This window comes from Petromyzon marinus, chromosome 27 (genome assembly GCF_048934315.1).
Source record: "Petromyzon marinus isolate PM22_M1 ecotype Great Lakes invasive population chromosome 27, UKy_Petmar_22M1.pri1.0, whole genome shotgun sequence".
Lineage (NCBI taxonomy): Eukaryota > Metazoa > Chordata > Hyperoartia > Petromyzontiformes > Petromyzontidae > Petromyzon > Petromyzon marinus.
In genome coordinates this window covers 7,653,786-7,673,002 of record NC_133693.1, presented here as the reverse complement: position 1 = coordinate 7,673,002, position 19,217 = coordinate 7,653,786, and the positions used below count along the sequence as shown (strand labels likewise).

General features: G+C 48.8%; 1 protein-coding gene across 1 annotated transcript in view; it reads right to left on the bottom strand.

The window, feature by feature from the left end:
• Positions 1-19,217, bottom strand: part of LOC116946572 (keratinocyte-associated protein 3-like) — a 51,160-nt gene that overhangs the window by 8,499 nt on the left and 23,444 nt on the right. The window contains exons 3-5 of the mRNA XM_032961600.2: positions 16,730-16,789; positions 11,637-11,846; positions 2,285-2,431 (exon numbers count right to left, since the gene is read on the bottom strand). Of these exons, the coding sequence (XP_032817491.2) occupies positions 2,285-2,431; positions 11,637-11,846; positions 16,730-16,789 (417 nt within the window). The remainder of the gene's footprint in view (positions 1-2,284; positions 2,432-11,636; positions 11,847-16,729; positions 16,790-19,217) is intronic.

Sequence of the window (19,217 nt, the reverse complement as noted above, 5' to 3'; positions counted from 1 at the left end):
CACGAGTTTGATTCCCGCTCATGGCCAACACTCGTGGAGACTATCTGAACCGGTCCCGAGCCTCCCCTAGGAATACTCAGCCTCAAGTGAGGAACTCGTGCAATGCGTAAACATCGCCACTGGGGAGACAAAGGCGGCAGGGCACGGTGCTGGTCACCAACCCTCTCGTGTGCCGTGCCGGCTTTCATAGGTGCTCGCTAACAGCACTTGCTCCTACAGTCTATTAAGGCTACACCGGAGATCTTTAATTTTTGTGGTGGGGTTAGTGTTAAGTGTTATGAGTGGTGGGAGTATTGGTGGTATTGGCAGTGATGATATCGTTGATGGTGGTGGTAATGGACAAAAGCAAAGTGAGTGAAGAAGCAATGGGCACACGAGTCATTTGCACTTCTTACTCGGTTGAACTTATTTCGCACCGTACGTAGCCAACCTTGAAATAAAGTCTCAACTCAAAACAACTAAAACTTTGCCGACACTCAATGTGGCATGCTCGTGACTGCACTCTCAAACGCCGTAATGTCCTAAGTGCATATAACCATCACTAAAAAGCTACCGAATGTGACTTTACGATCTTGGCCTCATTAACAAACAGCCCAGGACAGACACCCTATGTGTGTATCTATACGGTTAAGAGGCAATTATAAATACAGTAAAACCTTGGATTGCGAGCATAATTCGTTCCGGAAACGTGTTTGTAATCCAAAGCACTCGTATATCAGTTGTGATCACGTGACGCTCGGCACACAAAGCGTGTACACGTACACTACTCGTATCGCAAGACCTCGCTCGTTTATCAAATTCATATTTATTTAAAAATTTTGCTCGTCTTGCAAAACACTCGCAGACCAAGTTACTCGCAATCCAAGGTTTCACTGCATTTGCAAGCACTCCAAAAACGGATGCTCCGCCCTGAGACGGTGCATGGGGAGAGGACAGTTAAAAACCCGCCAATATTCGTCTCTCTCAGTCTAACATTTGCCGCCAGTCCTTCGGACTTTTGTCAGGGGTGAAGAGACACGGTTAGCGACGTACGGTGCGAAGGAAGTTCAACATACAAAGACATCCATAACCTCTGTAACTTTCTGACCCCGCCCCTACTGGACAGCTGTAAAAAAAAGAGCTTCATAGCTTCTTTGGTTCTTTCGGTAAAGTCACGTAGAATGAGAAAATAATAAATTCATAAAATAAAATAACACAATAAAATTCTCACGACGTTTTGGCCACAACACAAGTGGCCTTCATCAGGTGAAGGGACGAGACTGTCTCGAGGACAGCGCTGGAGCGAACACAGCCAAGTAGTGGTATCCAAAACTTTCGCAGCAGCTTAAATTCCCTTTTCACACCATCAATATGTAAACTCCCCCTCCCCCCCCTCGCCGGTCTGCACATGTTCACCCCCTCTACACCGTTCATCATGCTAAGTCCGCCAATTAAATGCTAATTTTTATGCTAATTCCTTTGTCAAGACGCTCTGTTTCTTCTCACACAGCTTAAAGGTCGCGGTCTGAGCTTGGCTGTGTTCGCTCCAGCGCTGTCCTCCAGACAGTCTCGTCCCTTCACCTGATGAAGGCCGCTTGTGTCATGGCCGAAACGTCGTGAGAATTTTATTGTTATTTTATTAATTTATTATTTTATTCTCATTCTACGTGACTTTACCGAAAGAACCAAAGAAGATGAATCCTTGCAGTCACGAAAGCTTTAAATCGAAATTTAGCTTCATAGCTCATCGGATTCCTCCACCAGTATAAATAAAGCTTCCGATTCTGATTCAGAACCAGCGTTTAATGGTGGCTCTATCGAAGAGAGGCAACCGCCGCTCGCGAGGAGCCACACGAGTAGAGCCGGTTCGAGCCAGGGGCAGCACGAGCTCAAAAACCAGGGGCACGTTTGCCCGACGAGCAAGTCACGTGTTACGCTCGCCCCACTCGTGACTCGTCTCTCCGTGCAGTTCGTGTAGCACCTCAGGTGGCTGCACGGTTGTTTAAATGATGCAATCACGCACAACGTATGCAAGTCTTAAACAGGCCGATTCATGTGCGCGACCCGATGAACGCGTCGTGGAAACGCGAGACTCGACACCGATCGATGTTAATCGATGCGTCGTTGCGTACCTGGTTGACCAGAGTTGTTTGTTTTGTGAATTTTTCGTTTTCTCGCAAAGGATGACGGATCTGTGTCTGTGCTGGCAGAGACGGTGAGATGTAAGTGGTGGTGGTGGTGGTGTGGCCGGTGCATCCGGTGAGGCCTATACGACCGGTATGGTCAATGTTTCTGCCTCCGCCACCTTTTGCGTGTGGTTCTCGTAGGGCGCGGGGCGCATGCACGGCCCGCATCCACGCAGGATCACAGCCACGATGATGCAACGGATGGACAGCCCCATCTCCACCAGCGCCATCAGCACTTCTGTCAACCACAGGGCCATCGTGGTGTCCTGCACGGGGCGGGGGGGGGATAATCGCCATCGCAGATGAAACGACGCAACAACATCATTATCAACATGGGACCTTTTTTGCCGTATCAAAGTATGGAAAAATATGAATAGGTTTTACCCTTTCTGGCAATAAAACCGGTGTCAAGATGTTCAAACACCAAATATAAACAATTGGCAAGGAATCATGTCTGCAACAACCACAAATGCAAAAAACCCTGCTCTGAGAATAAAGGCATTGTCTTTGAAACTGATGGGTCTACACCAGAAACAGCCTTCTTTAGGGCCTAGTCTCACCAGTGTCAGACCAGAGAACGCCAAACGGCACAAAGACAATGCACTATCAGGGCATTCATAGCTCGGGGTGACGCAGCTACAACATGTCACAAGATGAAGAATCCATTTGAGGAACTTTCGCAGTGCAACCCTTCATGTTAAAGGGCGGCCTGAGGATACCGATTACACAAATGCCTCGGAGATCCCTTCGAGAGATCCTTGGGCGACACTGAAGGGGGCAACAGATTCCCACCCACCGTGCTACAGAAAGTAATGTTTGTCCTAAGACAACTAAACTGATGTTTATACATGTCAGAGTTGGAATTTAGCCAAATTATGCGCAAAACCAAATTTAAGGGTTTTTTTGCAGTGGTCGGTGACAGGGCTAAGAGGTCATCAACTCACCACACTTGAGAACCCTGTTTAATCACAGGGATCTGCCGAAATCCAAATCCAGGATATCCCTGGTGCCAACCCAGCGCTCGGAACTCTGAGCCACCCGGCCACCTCGAGCTTCCTACGTCTTAACAACACGCTGTGTTTGACGTGTATTTATTGTAAATCAGCAGATTTAAGTCTCTTGCTTGCAAATCTCTCAGAAACTCCCCTCCTTCCTCGGCGCTTCCCCCCACCCCCCAACACCGCTCCATCCCCCCCCCGCCCCCCCCACCTCGTAAACGACAATGATAAATAATTCAAAACGTATCGCGAGACGCTAATGGTGGTACATCACACGAGACAATTATGAGAGCAGCGAAACACTGAAAAGGCAGGAGTGAGTTATTACTGGAAGGAGATTTGGTGAGAGGTTGCGTGATGTAATGGAAGGGCAAGCCTTAAGTACGCTGTGAGAGAGGAACAAGAGGAGGCACTTTGGGGCTGTCGTTCGTTTGAACCGGACGCATTCTGCGCGATTCACTCGCTCCCACCTCGAAGCGGGTGTGCCACACGCATGCCACCACACCCACCACCATGTGGGTGTGGTGGAAGCAATCCACCAAACCCAATTTATCAGCTGCATAGATTATAGCTGTGAAGCATATGCTTGCATTATGTTGCCATTATTATATGAACCAACATTATGCTTCGATTATATAGCGTTTTAAGACGACACTTTGCATTGCAGTGGAGTTGTATTCCTAATTATGCTGGTTAAGATAGCGAGCACTGCTTGTGACCAGTGTTTGTGTGGGGCGTGGTGGCGTAGTGGTCTGTGGCGTGCACTATTATACCCGCGACTTGGATGCAAATTCACGACCACGATGCACATCAGTAGCAAGTGAAATATGAATCTGTCTTACGCACGCCTCCCCGAGGTCAACTTAGCCTTAAACGAATGCTTGGTAATATGCGTAAAGTGTAAGCATCCGCATTGGCAATTAGGAGACAGACAGTCCTGTTCTGGCACCGCCTCCTCCTCCTACTCCTCATGTGCCATGCCAACCTTAATAGGTGCTCGCTAGCAGCACTTGCCCCAACAGTAGATACAGCTAAAGGGGAAGCCGTTGTGTGTGTGTGTGTGTGCATCTCGTTCAAAGAGCATCATATAAAATAATACAATAGAAGGGCGCAAATAAATATTCTTGTCATTACCACTGCTTTAGTGTGTAATGTCACGTTTTCTTGGAAACGGATCTCTTTGGGTGGGAAGGAAGGCAAGTGTGAAAGGACGGGGGGGGGGTAGGGGGGACTCTGGTGCTCGGATGTCGGATTAGCGATGTGCGGCGTCGTGGGAACTGGCGATTCGTAAGAAAATACCGTTGCCTCTCGGCATAACAAAAAACCCTCCCCGGGCCCTCTCTCTCTCGAAGGTAATCCCTTTAGGGAGACCGGGGTTACAAAAAACACACGAAAATCTTATGAAAAACAAAAACACTGCGGTGCTGGCAAATGGCCAGGAAGAAAAGACAAAGAGCTGTGCAGCAGTTTGAGTCAACCCTGGGCACCCTAAATGGGCACACGGAGCACACACACAGCCACTCACACCCCTTTATATTATTAATACCCTGTTTCGGTTTAAACTTTTGTTAGGTACAACACGCGTGTGGGTACAGAGGGGAGCCCCAAATGTGAGCGTGACCTTATAAAAGCAAAGGGAAAATATTGAGAACTGCCTAATATTTTTAGAAACATATGTTGGGGTTTTAGGAAGGAGAAACAGTAATTTAACAATTACAGCCCTTAGTTAATCCACTGATAGATGAAGGCCGTGCCGTGTCAGTCATGGGGGTTGTTTATCATACTTAACCACGCTGATCAGTGAGCGCTGGTTAAGGTATAGACCCAGGACCGGTCCAGATATCACACGCCAGCTGTGGCTAGGAACAAAACTCAGGTGGGCCAGGTTCATAACGCAGCGCACTAATAACTGCACTGCCGCTCCACGACATTGAATATGGAATCCATTTATTCATCTGTAAAAGATTTAATAAATGAGTCTCGTGGCTCCATTTCAAAAGGTTTCTGGCTTAGAATATTTTAACAAATCCATTTCGAGTATTATTGAACATCACGAGAACTGACGAGAGATGGACAAAATTAACTTCTGATAGGAGATCACTCAGGGGAAGAGATAGCAAAACGAATGACAAAAGTTTGTGGACAGGAACAATGGAAGACAAGGAAGAGGAGGAGAAAAATCGGGGAGGTCTTTGCCCAACAGTGGAAAGTTTCAGGCTGAAAGCAACAATAACAATACCATGTGGGTGGACACCAGCCTGCCTGGAGAAAATCCATGCAGACTAGAGGATATCACTCCACAGTGTACACAGATAAACGTTTATGAACCTACTTGCTGCACAACCACCTTCCGGCCTTATTGCAGCCGGGCAGGTTTAGGAGGATCTTAAGTTTTGAATGAATCCGTAACGGAGATATATTTATGCAAGGTCAATTATAAACTTGCTGTCCTGCTACATCTTGACAACCCCACAGAATAGCTGTCTGGTAGTCTCACAGCAACATACAGTAAAACCTTGGATTGCGAGCATAATTCGTTCCAGAAACGTGTTTGTAATCCAAAGCACTCGTATATCAAAGCACGTGTATATCAGTTGTGATCACGTGACGCTCGGTAGACAAAGCGCATACGTACTGCTCGTATTGCAAGACCTCGCTTGTTTATCAAATGAATATTTATTTACAAATTTTTGCTCGTCTTGCAAAACACTCGCAGACCAAGTTACTCGCAATTTCAGGTTTTACTGTCTTTGTGACCCACACAGAACGGGATTATGGGAAGGCATGTATTGATTGATCCCCACCCCAGCGATTCAATGACATATCACAACTGGGGGGAGTGTCATGATTCGTCTCGTTTTTTTCTGTCTTATGGAATATCATAATTTTTACCATTCCGTTTGTACAGCTTTGTGTGCTTCCGTTAACCTCAATGTAACATCGGTATATCAAATGCATATGTTTGCATCGTATTTGCACGTTCACAATTTCAGTGTACGCACTTATTTGTGCCATTAAGAAATTACGTAAAAAAATATAATCGTAAAGTGCATAATTACAGGCGTGGTGCAGCAGCACTACCACCACCACGTTCCGAGTTCAAATTAAATTCCCTACGAGTGTTACAAGTCGAGGTGAACGCTGCGGGCGAGCCGAGACGCAACACGTCTCTCCAGATCAGCTCCGTCGCTCGCCGCTCCTTCGTGAGCGACGTCACGGCGAAAAAGCAGAACACGGGCCACCCCCCCCTCCTCCCCGGGGGCCATGAATCACGCCCCATTTAAGGCTCCCGATCGCAGTGAGCAGCGAGCCTGCTGGCCGCGGAACATGCTACGGGCGCCAGGTCGCACGTGGAGCAGCCGGCAGATGGAGGGGGGCAGGCGTCGCGCGGCCAAGGGATGGCCACATTGGGGGTGCGTCATAACGCACGCGCGCGCGTACAAATGTACGCACGCGCGGTAGCTTGCCTAACGGGCTGACATCTCTATTACCCAGAAAACTCCGCAACCCGTGCGCGTGCAGGTGCCAACTGGAACGCGCCAGACAACGGGCCTGGGAGGAGGCGGGGTGTGAACCAACTCGCAAAGTGTGTGCGGAGGGGACAAGCTGTGTCGTGATAGAAATGCAGAAAGAATTCAGGGCGTCACTCTTTAACAGCTCCGTGAAGTAATGGGTGGTAAATCAAATTGGTGGTGCTCTAGTCTGAGAGAATGACTCACAATCGAAAGAGTAAGATCAAATTCTGATTGGTGATAAACTCAGCCAAATATCAACATCAAATAAGGAACACTTTGTGAGAAGTCAACAGTTTATTGTTGTTGTTTAAAGAGTCCAGCCCAAAAACACCTCTCATCCTGCCCCTAACCAACTAGGCTGTTTGCGTGTCCCAGGCAGTCAGACATGGGTTTGAAGCATCATTCAGGAGAACAAAAGATTAAAATTATGGTCAGGCACTCTGTCATACTTCATCCAGCAGTGGATTGACCATAGCTAATGATGACGATGACTAAGACATTATTCCACTGATGTTAATATTAATATTTAACAAAATACAGACATGTCATTGACACCCTAAGTGGCATAATGACATGCCTGGCCATGCCATCTAAGGATTTTTTTTCTTATTAACAAAGTTTCATGTTCACGCTGGACAGCCCAGACGTGGCCGAGGTGGTTAGCTTCAAGAGCAGTTAATTTTTGATAATTTTCCTTTACGACCACCGATGGAGATGGCAAAGTGATTTCCGGGTCAAATGAGCATTGATGTGGTGGCTCATCCCCTGTTTACAGCCCTGAGCCAGCGGTGGAAATTCCACAATTCTATGGCAAGGGTCACTGTATCTCTACAACAACTACTGTTGACTTTCCCACAAAGAAGTGCTGATATTATTACCTTGGAGGGATGGTGGGCTGAGGCAACGCAACCCAAAACAAGGATTTTAACTCGCAGCCTTGCGAGCTGCTAGCCCTACCGCATGCGAGCTGCTAGCTCTACCGCCTGAGAGCTGCTAGCTCTGCCACCTGCGAGCTGCTAGCCCTACCGTCTGCGAGCTGCTAGCACTACCGCCTTGCGAGCTGCTAGCTCTACCGCCTTGCGAGCTGCTAGCTCTACCGCCTGCGAGCTGCTAGCTCTGCCACCTGCGAGCTGCTAGCCCTACCGTCTGCGAGCTGCTAGCACTACCGCCTTGCGAGCTGCTAGCTCTACCGCCTGCGAGCTGCTAGCTCTGCCACCTGCGAGTTGCTAGCTCTACTGCCTTGCGAGTTGCTAGCTCTACTGCCTTGCGAGCTGCTAGCCCTACCGCCTTGGGAGCTGCTAGCGCTACCGCCTTGCGAGCTGCTAGCCCTACCGCCTTGGGAGCTGCTAGCCCTACCGCCTTGCGAGCTGCTAGCCCTACCACCTGCGAGCTGCTAGCTCTACCGCCTTGCGAGCTGCTAGCCCTACCACCTGCGAGCTGCTAGCTCTACCGCCTTGCGAGCTGCTAGCCCTACCGCCTTGGGAGCTGCTAGCCCTACCGCCTTGCGAGCTGCTAGCCCTACCACCTGCGAGCTGCTAGCCCTACCGCCTTGCGAGCTGCTAGCCCTACCGCCTTGCGAGCTGCTAGCCCTACCGCCTTGCGAGCTGCTAGCTCTACCGCCTTGCGAGCTGCTAGCCCTACCGCCTTGCGAGCTGCTAGCCCTACCACCTGCGAGCTGCTAGCCCTACCGCCTTGCGAGCTGCTAGCTCTACCGCCTGCGAGCTGCTAGCCCTACCGCCTTGCGAGTTGCTAGCTCTACCGCCTTGCGAGCTGCTAGCTCTACCGCCTGCGAGCTGCTAGCCCTACCGCCTTGGGAGCTGCTAGCCCTACCGCCTTGGGAGCTGCTAGCTCTACCGCCTGCGAGCTGCTAGCTCTACCGCCTTGCGAGCTGCTAGCTCTACCGCCTGAGAGCTGCTAGCTCTGCCACCTGCGAGCTGCTAGCCCTACCGTCTGCGAGCTGCTAGCACTACCGCCTTGCGAGCTGCTAGCTCTACCGCCTTGCGAGCTGCTAGCTCTACCGCCTGCGAGCTGCTAGCTCTGCCACCTGCGAGCTGCTAGCCCTACCGTCTGCGAGCTGCTAGCACTACCGCCTTGCGAGCTGCTAGCTCTACCGCCTGCGAGCTGCTAGCTCTGCCACCTGCGAGTTGCTAGCTCTACTGCCTTGCGAGTTGCTAGCTCTACTGCCTTGCGAGCTGCTAGCCCTACCGCCTTGGGAGCTGCTAGCCCTACCGCCTTGCGAGCTGCTAGCCCTACCGCCTTGGGAGCTGCTAGCCCTACCGCCTTGCGAGCTGCTAGCCCTACCACCTGCGAGCTGCTAGCTCTACCGCCTTGCGAGCTGCTAGCCCTACCACCTGCGAGCTGCTAGCTCTACCGCCTTGCGAGCTGCTAGCCCTACCGCCTTGGGAGCTGCTAGCCCTACCGCCTTGCGAGCTGCTAGCCCTACCACCTGCGAGCTGCTAGCCCTACCGCCTTGCGAGCTGCTAGCCCTACCGCCTTGCGAGCTGCTAGCCCTACCGCCTTGCGAGCTGCTAGCTCTACCGCCTTGCGAGCTGCTAGCCCTACCGCCTTGCGAGCTGCTAGCCCTACCACCTGCGAGCTGCTAGCCCTACCGCCTTGCGAGCTGCTAGCTCTACCGCCTGCGAGCTGCTAGCCCTACCGCCTTGCGAGTTGCTAGCTCTACCGCCTTGCGAGCTGCTAGCTCTACCGCCTGCGAGCTGCTAGCCCTACCGCCTTGGGAGCTGCTAGCCCTACCGCCTTGGGAGCTGCTAGCTCTACCGCCTTGCGAGCTGCCAGCTCTACCGCCTTGCGAGCTGCTAGCTCTACCGCCTGCGAGCTGCTAGCTCTACCGCCTGCGAGCTGCTAGCCCTACCGCCTTGGGAGCTGCTAGCTCTACCGCCTTGCGAGCTGTTAGCCCTACCTCCTTGCGAGCTGCTAGCTCTACCGCCTTGCGAGCTGCTAGCTCTACTGCCTTGCGAGCTGCTAGCTTTACCGCATGCAAACTGCTAGCTCTACTGCATGCGAGCTGCTAGCTCTACCGCCTGCGAGATGCTAGCTCTACCGCCTGCGAGATGCTAGCTCGACTGCCGGGCCACCTGGCCAGCTTAGTGGAGATGAGTGGGACCGCAATGTTTGCACAAATCGAGACGATTCATTTGATTTGGAGTGGATGGCGTCCGTCTGCCTGCAGCCAGTTCCTGTGCCGTGTCGCTGTTACAATGGCCTCCTACCAACCGACTGGACGTCTCTTATTCGATTGGACGAGAGCGAGTTGATATTTCATTATCGCTTTTTGGAGGCAGCCTTGGGTAACTGTATTTGCATTAGGGACAGTTGAGATGTTTTGTTAACGTAAGCTCTTAGCACGCGTTCCTGCACACGCGGCGGGATTTCAGGCTAGCACACTTAGGCTCACAAAGGCCATTCACACGCGCTCCAGAACACACACCACCACCCTCCCCCTGTGGAACACAACACGGCCATTGCATCCGGCAGTGTCTACCAGCTGCGTTTTGACATATATTCAATCTTTGTTATCATGGATGTAAATTTTAAATTATATTTTGCTTGCTCACGCGACTGAGTGGGAACTCCAGCCAGCCCCTCAAGAGTATATTTGGCTTACTTTTCCACACCGATCAAACGTCTTGGTAGAAGTGAGAACCCACAATTTACCCCACCACATGTGACCTGCAAAAATGGCCTGGGTCCGTTTTGTAAATTAGACTACCCCGGGTCTCTTGTGATCTCACCTAGTTATATAAAATACACTTGACCTGCCGTTCAAACCGATGATGTTGTACCAATTTATACTGCTGGGCAGAAAGACGCAGGAGAATAAGAAATTGGCCACATTGTGTAAACTGAATGTAACTGGTGCCTCTGGATTGCAAGTCGTGTTCTAGCCATTACACACCATGGCGACAAGTCTAAGAAAAAAAAAGTTATTTATACGTCCAGGAAAGCCTCACTAGATTTTTCAAGCTAATTTTAAAGAGGGTCCTGCCCTCAGATGTTTGACCAACATCATTTTAGGGGTGCTCAGCATGTGGGAGTAAATGAGTTCTCAGATAAGCCCCGCGTACACACGAGCGAATGACATTTCAAGGCTCACACAGATAGTTTCATAAACTTACTCATTCTATTGCCATCTCCTGCCAACATTGCAGCCCAATGGATTAGATGTGCATCTCCACCACGCCTGGCTCAATGTGAATCCAGGTTTCTTATTGTAGGTGCCTGGTGGAGGTGACCACATCTACCATGCGACGTTCGGGCGCCGTTGAGAGTGGATCGCCGCTCTTTAAGGGTCGTGATGTCAAGGCCTAAATGCTGAAGAGACGCTGTGGTCAAAGGCGTTTAAAAAAAAAAGACCACGTGGCTGTGATGATAATTAAAGTATGAGATTTTAGCTTGGCACAGCTTAACATAACCCAGTGATATGTTAATCCTTCAACATAATTACGATTCTTTTCCTCCAGCGGGCAGGGGCGGATGGCGTTGGAGGGGCCTGGTACATCGAGCGGCACAGCGCCGGGTCATTCGTGGAACGTGCAAGGCACGGCTCGGGTCTGCTATGGCAAATGTCCGTGGCAATGTGGCGACAGCATTGGTCGATGCTGGCAAGGTTTTTTTAATATTTATATTTATTTATAGGTAAGGCCCACTGAGCTATATAGCTCGTGTTCAGAAGCAACCTTTCCACAAATGATAGCCATATGAAGTACAACATGTATAGGAGCCAAATACTTCAAACGCATGTTTATAAATGTGGAGGGAAAAAACCGGAGGACCCGGGGAAAAATCCACGCGACCACGGGGTGAGAGACACGCAAATTCCAAATATACAGGCATCGTCAGGGTTGGGATTGAACCCACGACCACCTGTACACCAGGCAAGGTAGATAACATCTCACTACCGCGGCGCCCAAGGCTGGTAAGGGGGGGGGGGGCGGACTCACGTAGAGGCGGGAGGGGTCACTGGCGCAGGGCATCTGCGTGACAGACTGCCCCGACGAGCGGTGTCGAGCCACCTCCTGAGGCTCCATACACTCCTGCTCCAGGTTGCGGCCATTGCTCTTGACGGTGAGCACCACGGCCAGGCCAAGCGTCACCCAGCACAGCGCCGTCAGCAGGCAGCAGAGCGAGGACGTCACCAAAAGACCCGTTTGCTGCCATGGCAAGTGAGGAGACGGAATAATCGGTAATCAGAGTTTATTTAGACTGGAGGAGGAATCCAATGAGCTATGAAGCTCTTTTCACAGATGTCCCAGTTGGGGGGCGGGTCGGCAAGTTACAACAAACAATACAAAAAACCGATAGGAATGCAAAAGAGAAAAGGTAAGCAAGTCACTGACTAAGAAAACATTGCACAAGCATGTTCATTTCTGCCGATTTTTCAACGCTAAATGCAAGCTTGGGCAGGGCAGCAGAACAATAAGAACAGTCCCAGACCACACCAAGACAGCACACAGAGTCCTTCAATAAAATTGCACATTAATATTGAATCATCGATACACGGGTAAGGATCAAAGTAACAAATCACATTTGCGAACATGTGGTTGTATCCAGCACCAATCTTGTGCTTCAGGATACCGTCGGAGAGTGCCCTCTCGTCCCTCGGCATCTCCGTTTTTTTGTCCCTGCAGCTATGCTGACCACTTCTTGGTTGTCGTGGACGCATCCAATTTTGTACGACAAAACAAGGAGTCACGTTGCATCATACTTGGGTTGCGTTTCACGAAAACTCTGCAATCACCGGGCACCTAACAACTCGTAGCGTCGTCGCGCAATGTCTACGCTTACGTTCGTGAAACATGCATCAAATTGTGTGGGCGGTATTTCATTATTTTTGTTTTATGCAAATTACGCACTACGCAAATGTTATGCCCGGGATAATGCAGTAAACATTTTATAAACAAGACCAACTTTTTTTTTATTACAACTGAGACGGTGAATATAGACTACATGCTTGATTCAAAGAAAGGCTTGTATTTGAGAATTCATCAATTCGCTCGGGGTGAATCATTGCATACCCAGCAGCAGTGGGGAGTCAACGTGAACCAGCGAGGAAGAACAATCGTAGAAATGTGAACCGAATCGGGACCCCGAATATTTGTGCTTACTCAAACCGCGGAGGGGGTGAGTCGTTATATCCCTGCCCAGCAAGGCAGGCATGGCGTGCAAGTGATGCAGTGATGGGAGGCCACATGATGTATGCTCAGCCACCTTAGTCTCCCCACTCCCCAGTGACTGATGTTGACACCGCACTTCACCAGGTACGTATTTAATGCCGAGCTGATCTGATTCAGAAACCGATTTGCTACGAGTGATGGCCATCGTGGACAGCAGAGGACAGGGGGACAGGAATCGAGCCTAGGTCACCAGATTGACTGACAAATATGCTCCACCGCACCCCCTTTATAAAATCACACACACATACAAACACAGAAAACGACAAAATACCCCACGTGTAACTTTAACAACCATTGTACTTTTAGCTTTCAAATGCTTTTAGCTAGGATCTATTGAGGCCTGCATGGTACATGAGGGGAGGCGGTCGTGTGACCAAAACCATCGTGCAGATGATCACGCACAATCACGTGTGTGTATGTTTGGCTGAGTCAACCTAGGGAAGGTGCAGGAGAGGTTGTGATATCGGTTGCCACTGATGTTAGCGATTGGCCAGGAATCAAACAGATTCGTAGCGCAATGCGCGAACCACTTCACAAATGCCCCTCATGACAAAGACACACACACACACTCACTCCCACACATTCATCACAATGCAACAAACACCACGCATGTGGTGCTGATGTCGGACGGCATAAGCAACCCATTGAACATACCCACATCAGGAAGGTCTGATTGTTGCCATGGTAATGGACACAGGAGTGGGGAGAATCAGGGGGGCTAGACCAGGGCTGGTTGGGGAAGGGAGAAGGGGAATGGATATGTAATCTAGGAACAGGGAAGGCGAGGGGAGGCCATCTTCTTAAAATGCTCAACGAGAAATTGGCCAAACATCCCACACCGGATCTTTCCCGAAATGGTCTTGAGATTAAGGGTCTCTGCGCCGAATTGAGTAATGAGGCAGCGCTAATCTCTGTTGTTGGTTCCGAACCATTGTGTTGTAATTATAAAAATAACTGTTAAACAGAAACATTTTATGACAGAATATCCCAATGAACTCATAATGGATGTCAGGATGTCAGTACTGCACCGAGGCCGTACCGCTAAAATCCTGGGTTCAGATCTGAGTTTCAGCCACCCGTGGTTAAACCAGAAGTTGTGTTATGTTTTTAATGGTCTTGCCCCAGTCACCAATGATTGCACCCCCCCCCACCCATGATATAATAAATGTGGATTTTCACATGAATCAGCCAACCCTAGCTCTCAGGGCTAACAATTAGCATATAAACGACCAACGACTGAGAACTCTATGTACAGAGCATGAAGAAAGACCACCGGGTGCTGGATGAGAGAGGCATATCAATTCACTCAGAGTAGACATCATGGTTCTACTTTAAGCTCATAAAAAGACTCTACATGGACTCGATGTCTCTTGGCCGACTGAACTCCGGTGTGCTCGTCTCGGTTCGTTCACTGCTTTCACATGGCACAGGAATATTGGGGCTCCGTCCGTTCACAGCACGCACGAAGAGTGACAGAACCTTTTAATATTACGCTGCAGGCCTTGGAAACTCATTACCGTCCTCAGCAAGTCACCCATTCAGCAAAACTTTCATTCTCAAACCACGTTCGACTCATTTTTTAATCGATTTCAATATCGTTTTATGTTGCAGCAAAGAGCGTTTTTTTTGTAAAAATTTCACTCTCTAAATTGCCGTTTTATAGGAACTATACATTATCTAGGGGATTTATTGTTCTCACTTCATGCGGTCTTGACGTTGCAATGCGCTACACAAATGCAATGCCATTTTTTCCTTGTGTACAGAAGCGACCCCTGTTGAAATGGCCATGCGGTGTCACCCTCCGGGGTAGTTAACCGACACCACTACTACGCGGGCGGTCCGCTTGCCGTGACCGTCCCAGGGGGAGGAAGCTCCTCCACCTCGTACCTTCACTGCCATAATAATTCTTCACAAAAAAAAGAAAGTCAAGTGCTGCCTCCCTGTCCCCGGTCCATCTCACTGCGGGTGTGACAAATTCAAGGGGGTATCCAAGGACAGAAAGCATGGAGGGGGTAGGGTGGGGAAGAGAGAGAGGCTGAAGAGGCGAAACCCAGACTGAGGCTCATTCCCCAAGACATCGTTTCTGCCTGCCCTTGCACCGGGCCAACACAGTGAGGGATCAAATTAGGCAAGCAGATATACAGTGTTGCTCAGGGTCACAGATTTCATTTTCACTGCTGATATGTGGGATGTAGTGTGGCAGTGTAATTTTGGGTGGGATCACAGTACGGTTGTGAGGGTGTGAGGTGTGCTTTCCGGGTACATGGGGCCGCACATGTGCAATTCGTACCATTGTGATATGAACCTGGTGACTCGAGTTAAATTCCCAACCACAGCTAACATCAGCGGCGAGTGATATCTGTACCGGTCATGGGACCTTCCTTCACCATCCCGCAATGACAAGTGTGGTGAAGTATGGCTAAACAACCCCACTGACCGGCTAAGTATTAGAACTATAAAACCCCTGAACCTATTGCGATGAAACTTACCGCACAAGTTTACCGATACCAGTGGCTAAATATGTATAGTTTTTGGGAAAGATTGCCAACGTTATGCAGTTTCTGCGTAATTAGCACATTAGGATGGCAAGCACAATGGCAGCATTCTTTATGCAGTGGCTAGCCAGTGAATCTCCTACACGTGTACGTGTGTGTGGGTGTGTGTGGGTGTGTGTGACACAGGAGCGGTAGTGTAGCGGCTAGCGCGCTGCGCTACGAACCTGGTGACCCGGGTTCGATTCCCGCTCACGGCGAACACCAGTGACGATTATCTGAATCGGTACTGGGCCTCCCCTAGGTCGACTCAGCCTCAAATGAGTACCTGGTGCGATGTGTAAACATCACCACTAGGGAGACAAAGGCGGTCGGGCGTGGTGTTGGTCACCCACCCCCTCGTGTGTCGTGCCGGCCTTTATAGGTGCTCGCTAACAGCACTTGCCCCTACAGTCTGTTAAGGCTATACGGGGGATCTTTGTATTTGTGTAACACGTCCGAACCACTCAGTTGTTCATTCTTTGAGCAATAAAAATCATGAACTGGCCTAAAACAATTACATTTCCTCCTTTGTTTAAAATACAGCTTGGAATATGATTTAGAAAAATGTAAGTATTGACACTTGTAAACAAAGATTATTAATATTAGATTTAAAAATGATTATGATTACAATTAAGGGTGGTAAGAAAATAAAAAAAATGACCAAGTGGGTCTGTTTAATCACATACATTCAAATAAGTTTAATCTATTGATCAATTTGCTTTCTCAATCAATGCAGTGGCAGGAGGACGCTTGTGCTGCGCCCGAAACGTCGTGATTTAATCAAGTTATTTTCATTTTATTATTATTTTTCATCTACGTGACTTTACCAAAAGAACCAAAGAGTATGGATCCTTGCAGTCACGAAAACTTCAAATCTAGACTTAAGGCAAACCATTAGCGAGTATCAGCTCAACTCAGTCTTATGAATCAAGATGTGGCCCATCGACACATTGCTGTTCCGAGTGCTGAATTAGCTGCAAATCACCTACAATGGGTCTACTATCTCAACAGATATCTGATGCTAAGCAGGTTTGAGCCTGGACAGCGCACGGACGGGTGACCAGCATGTACCGTATAAGCTGGTTATGATAGGGCTGCGGGGACTATGTTTGGGAGCATAATCTACTGTTGTACTGTACTTCTATGCCAACTTGTCTATGCTCCCTGTCGTCACGAAGCTACACTAACCAGCGTAGAGAAGTATAATAATGGTCGAATAATCCCCACCACCCACAGGGTAGGGAAGCCATCATCCTGCAGTGGATTGACAAAAAAGGCTGTACAAGCACACATTGTGAGTGACAATTCTGTTACTTATTTACTTACAAAGCAAGATCTCTGCAGGTTCTTGGAGAGAAGGATGGCAAACACGCCTGTTGCAATGCACTGCAAACACACACACAAGAAGACAAACAATCAACATTTAGAATTGTACAAGAAATTTAATTACAATGTATGCCGTAAAGGAGTATCTATTAACACCAGAAATGTGTAGACGGGTGTGCCGAGAACCACATCTGGCCACCTTTGTTTTCCCAGCCTTGATGCTCACACACATTTATGGGCGAGTCGACCTAGCAGAGGCTCGGGAGAGGTCCAGACACCAATTGATACCGGTTTGTACATCTTAGCCAGAAATCAAACCTGGACCAGAAAAAAATGCAGTACAGTGTTCCAAGCGCAACACAACTGCCCTGCATTGAGCCTTCAATTCAAGGGGATGCAGAGGTCAAAGCCCGGGATCATTTTATGTTTGAGGCCAGTGTCAATCAAGTTCAGTCAAGGAAGGCACCCTAATGAGGAGCTTGGTGTCGGCTGTGACGGCGGCAGCACGTTGGACTACCCATCATGCAATGTTATCGCGAGGAAGGCGGGGGGTTACGACATGGGCAGCTTTGGACTCAATCTGCCAATGATGCTCCCTTGCGGGGCCCTGGCCCAAACGCAATGTTTTTTTGGATGTAGCTTTGGGCGGGCACGTGATGTTTTTTTCCAAAAACGCTTTAAGAGGGAGGGAGTAAAAAAAAAAACCTTTCCTTCAAATTCAATCTCCCTCCTTTTGTTGTTTCATTTACAAGCGGGTCCTGGGGATTGGCGTTCCGGCGCTTTAAATCACACCTCGAAACAAATATAAAATAGCCGCGACTATTTCACGTGCGATGATTACTTGGCGACGCCAGCGCCTCTCGCGGCCGATGAAGCGTGCCGGCGGCTGCCGCCACCACGACGCCCGGGATGCCTGGTACAAACAAGCCTTGCCCTGACGCGGCGACGGCGTCGCGGGGAGATTTATTATTCCTTTAAAGTTCGACCGACTGAGCACCGCGCTGCAAAAAAATGTCAGGAAAATTCTCAAGGCCAGAGAAATGTTTTATTCCGCCAACAAATGATGTTCCACTTGCGCTCTCTCAGCTAGCGGTGTATCGCCATGTGAATGACCCCAGAAGCCAGTGTCATGCAACTATTTCAGAGGTCACTTCAATAGAACTCTTCATCCGCATTCAGGGCACACCTTTTAAATGCCCTACAACGAATGGTCCTGTCGTGTCAATCAAACGGAACAAATTAATTCTCAAAGCTGGAATAAGACAAATGAAGTGAACAACGAAATCAAATAAGATCTGCTTTTTTGTGCACGTGGTCATTAGTTAATGGACTGAGACCATCGAATCAATACACTTTAATCAAGGGTGACTGAAACCCAGATTCAAACCCTGGTCTCAGTGGTGGCTGCTCAGCACTGGCCGCTGAGCCACCCGGCCATCTCCCAAGAGAATGTTTAACAGCTTCCACAGCCAGCCGAGTGAAAGAGAAGGCAGTCAGTCGGGTGGGAGCAAGCGAGCAAGTGAGAAAGTCTTTTGAGTTAACTTTTGGCCGGTGTTTTTTGCTCATTGCAAAACACTTAACCTTCTCAACTGCAAACTGTGTAAAAATAAACTAAACTCCACGGTAGCAAGATGAGGATTGTTGCCTGGTCACAAATGATCGTACCAAAGCCATAAAAAAAATTCCCCTTGGGTTTTTCTCCCCAATCCCATTCCATGTTTGCTACGAGTATTATGTTGCGAGATTAAAAAATCCTTATTTGGAACTGAGAGGTAGCAGTGCATCATACTGTATTAAATTGGCTTGGCCTAACGGTGAGATCCGACATGCATCTATAAATATTGTCCCGTATTCTGGATGAATGACAGATGGTGAACATCTCTTTGCAGAGTGCGCATCAGTGTTGTATGTGAGGCCACAACTCATGGCCTGGTCAGTGGCAGGCACTGGCGTATTAAGATGCAACCCAAAGAACAAAACGCTTTATCTTGTAGACATGTGCCTCGCATGTGTGTCCCAGATGGCCAACATGAGCATGAAGCTATACGAATGTGACAAGGCTTTAAAGTTACTGTCAGAGTGTGTCACGATAGAAATATAATTGCATCACTGTGCCTTCAAGACCATACGTTTTAATACATCGTCAATGTAGTGATGTCACTCACGCAATATTATGGCTCTCTTGATGATACCTATAAAGTATTATTTCCCATTACCAGAGCCTGACACTCATGTCAAATACACAGGACACAAACTAGTGCTCAGCACACAATGATCAAAATCCATTCCTGTGGCCATTGAAAACAAACCACATCATCTGTTTAAGAATGTTACATGTCATGCAAATAATATGCACAGAATATGCTTCTGTCAAATTTACCCAAATGGAGCAAACAAAACTATACATATAAGAAACGTAGAGAAAAACCAAAACGAAGACGATGGTAAAATTGAGTCGAAAAAATTACAAATGGGTGAATCGAGTGGC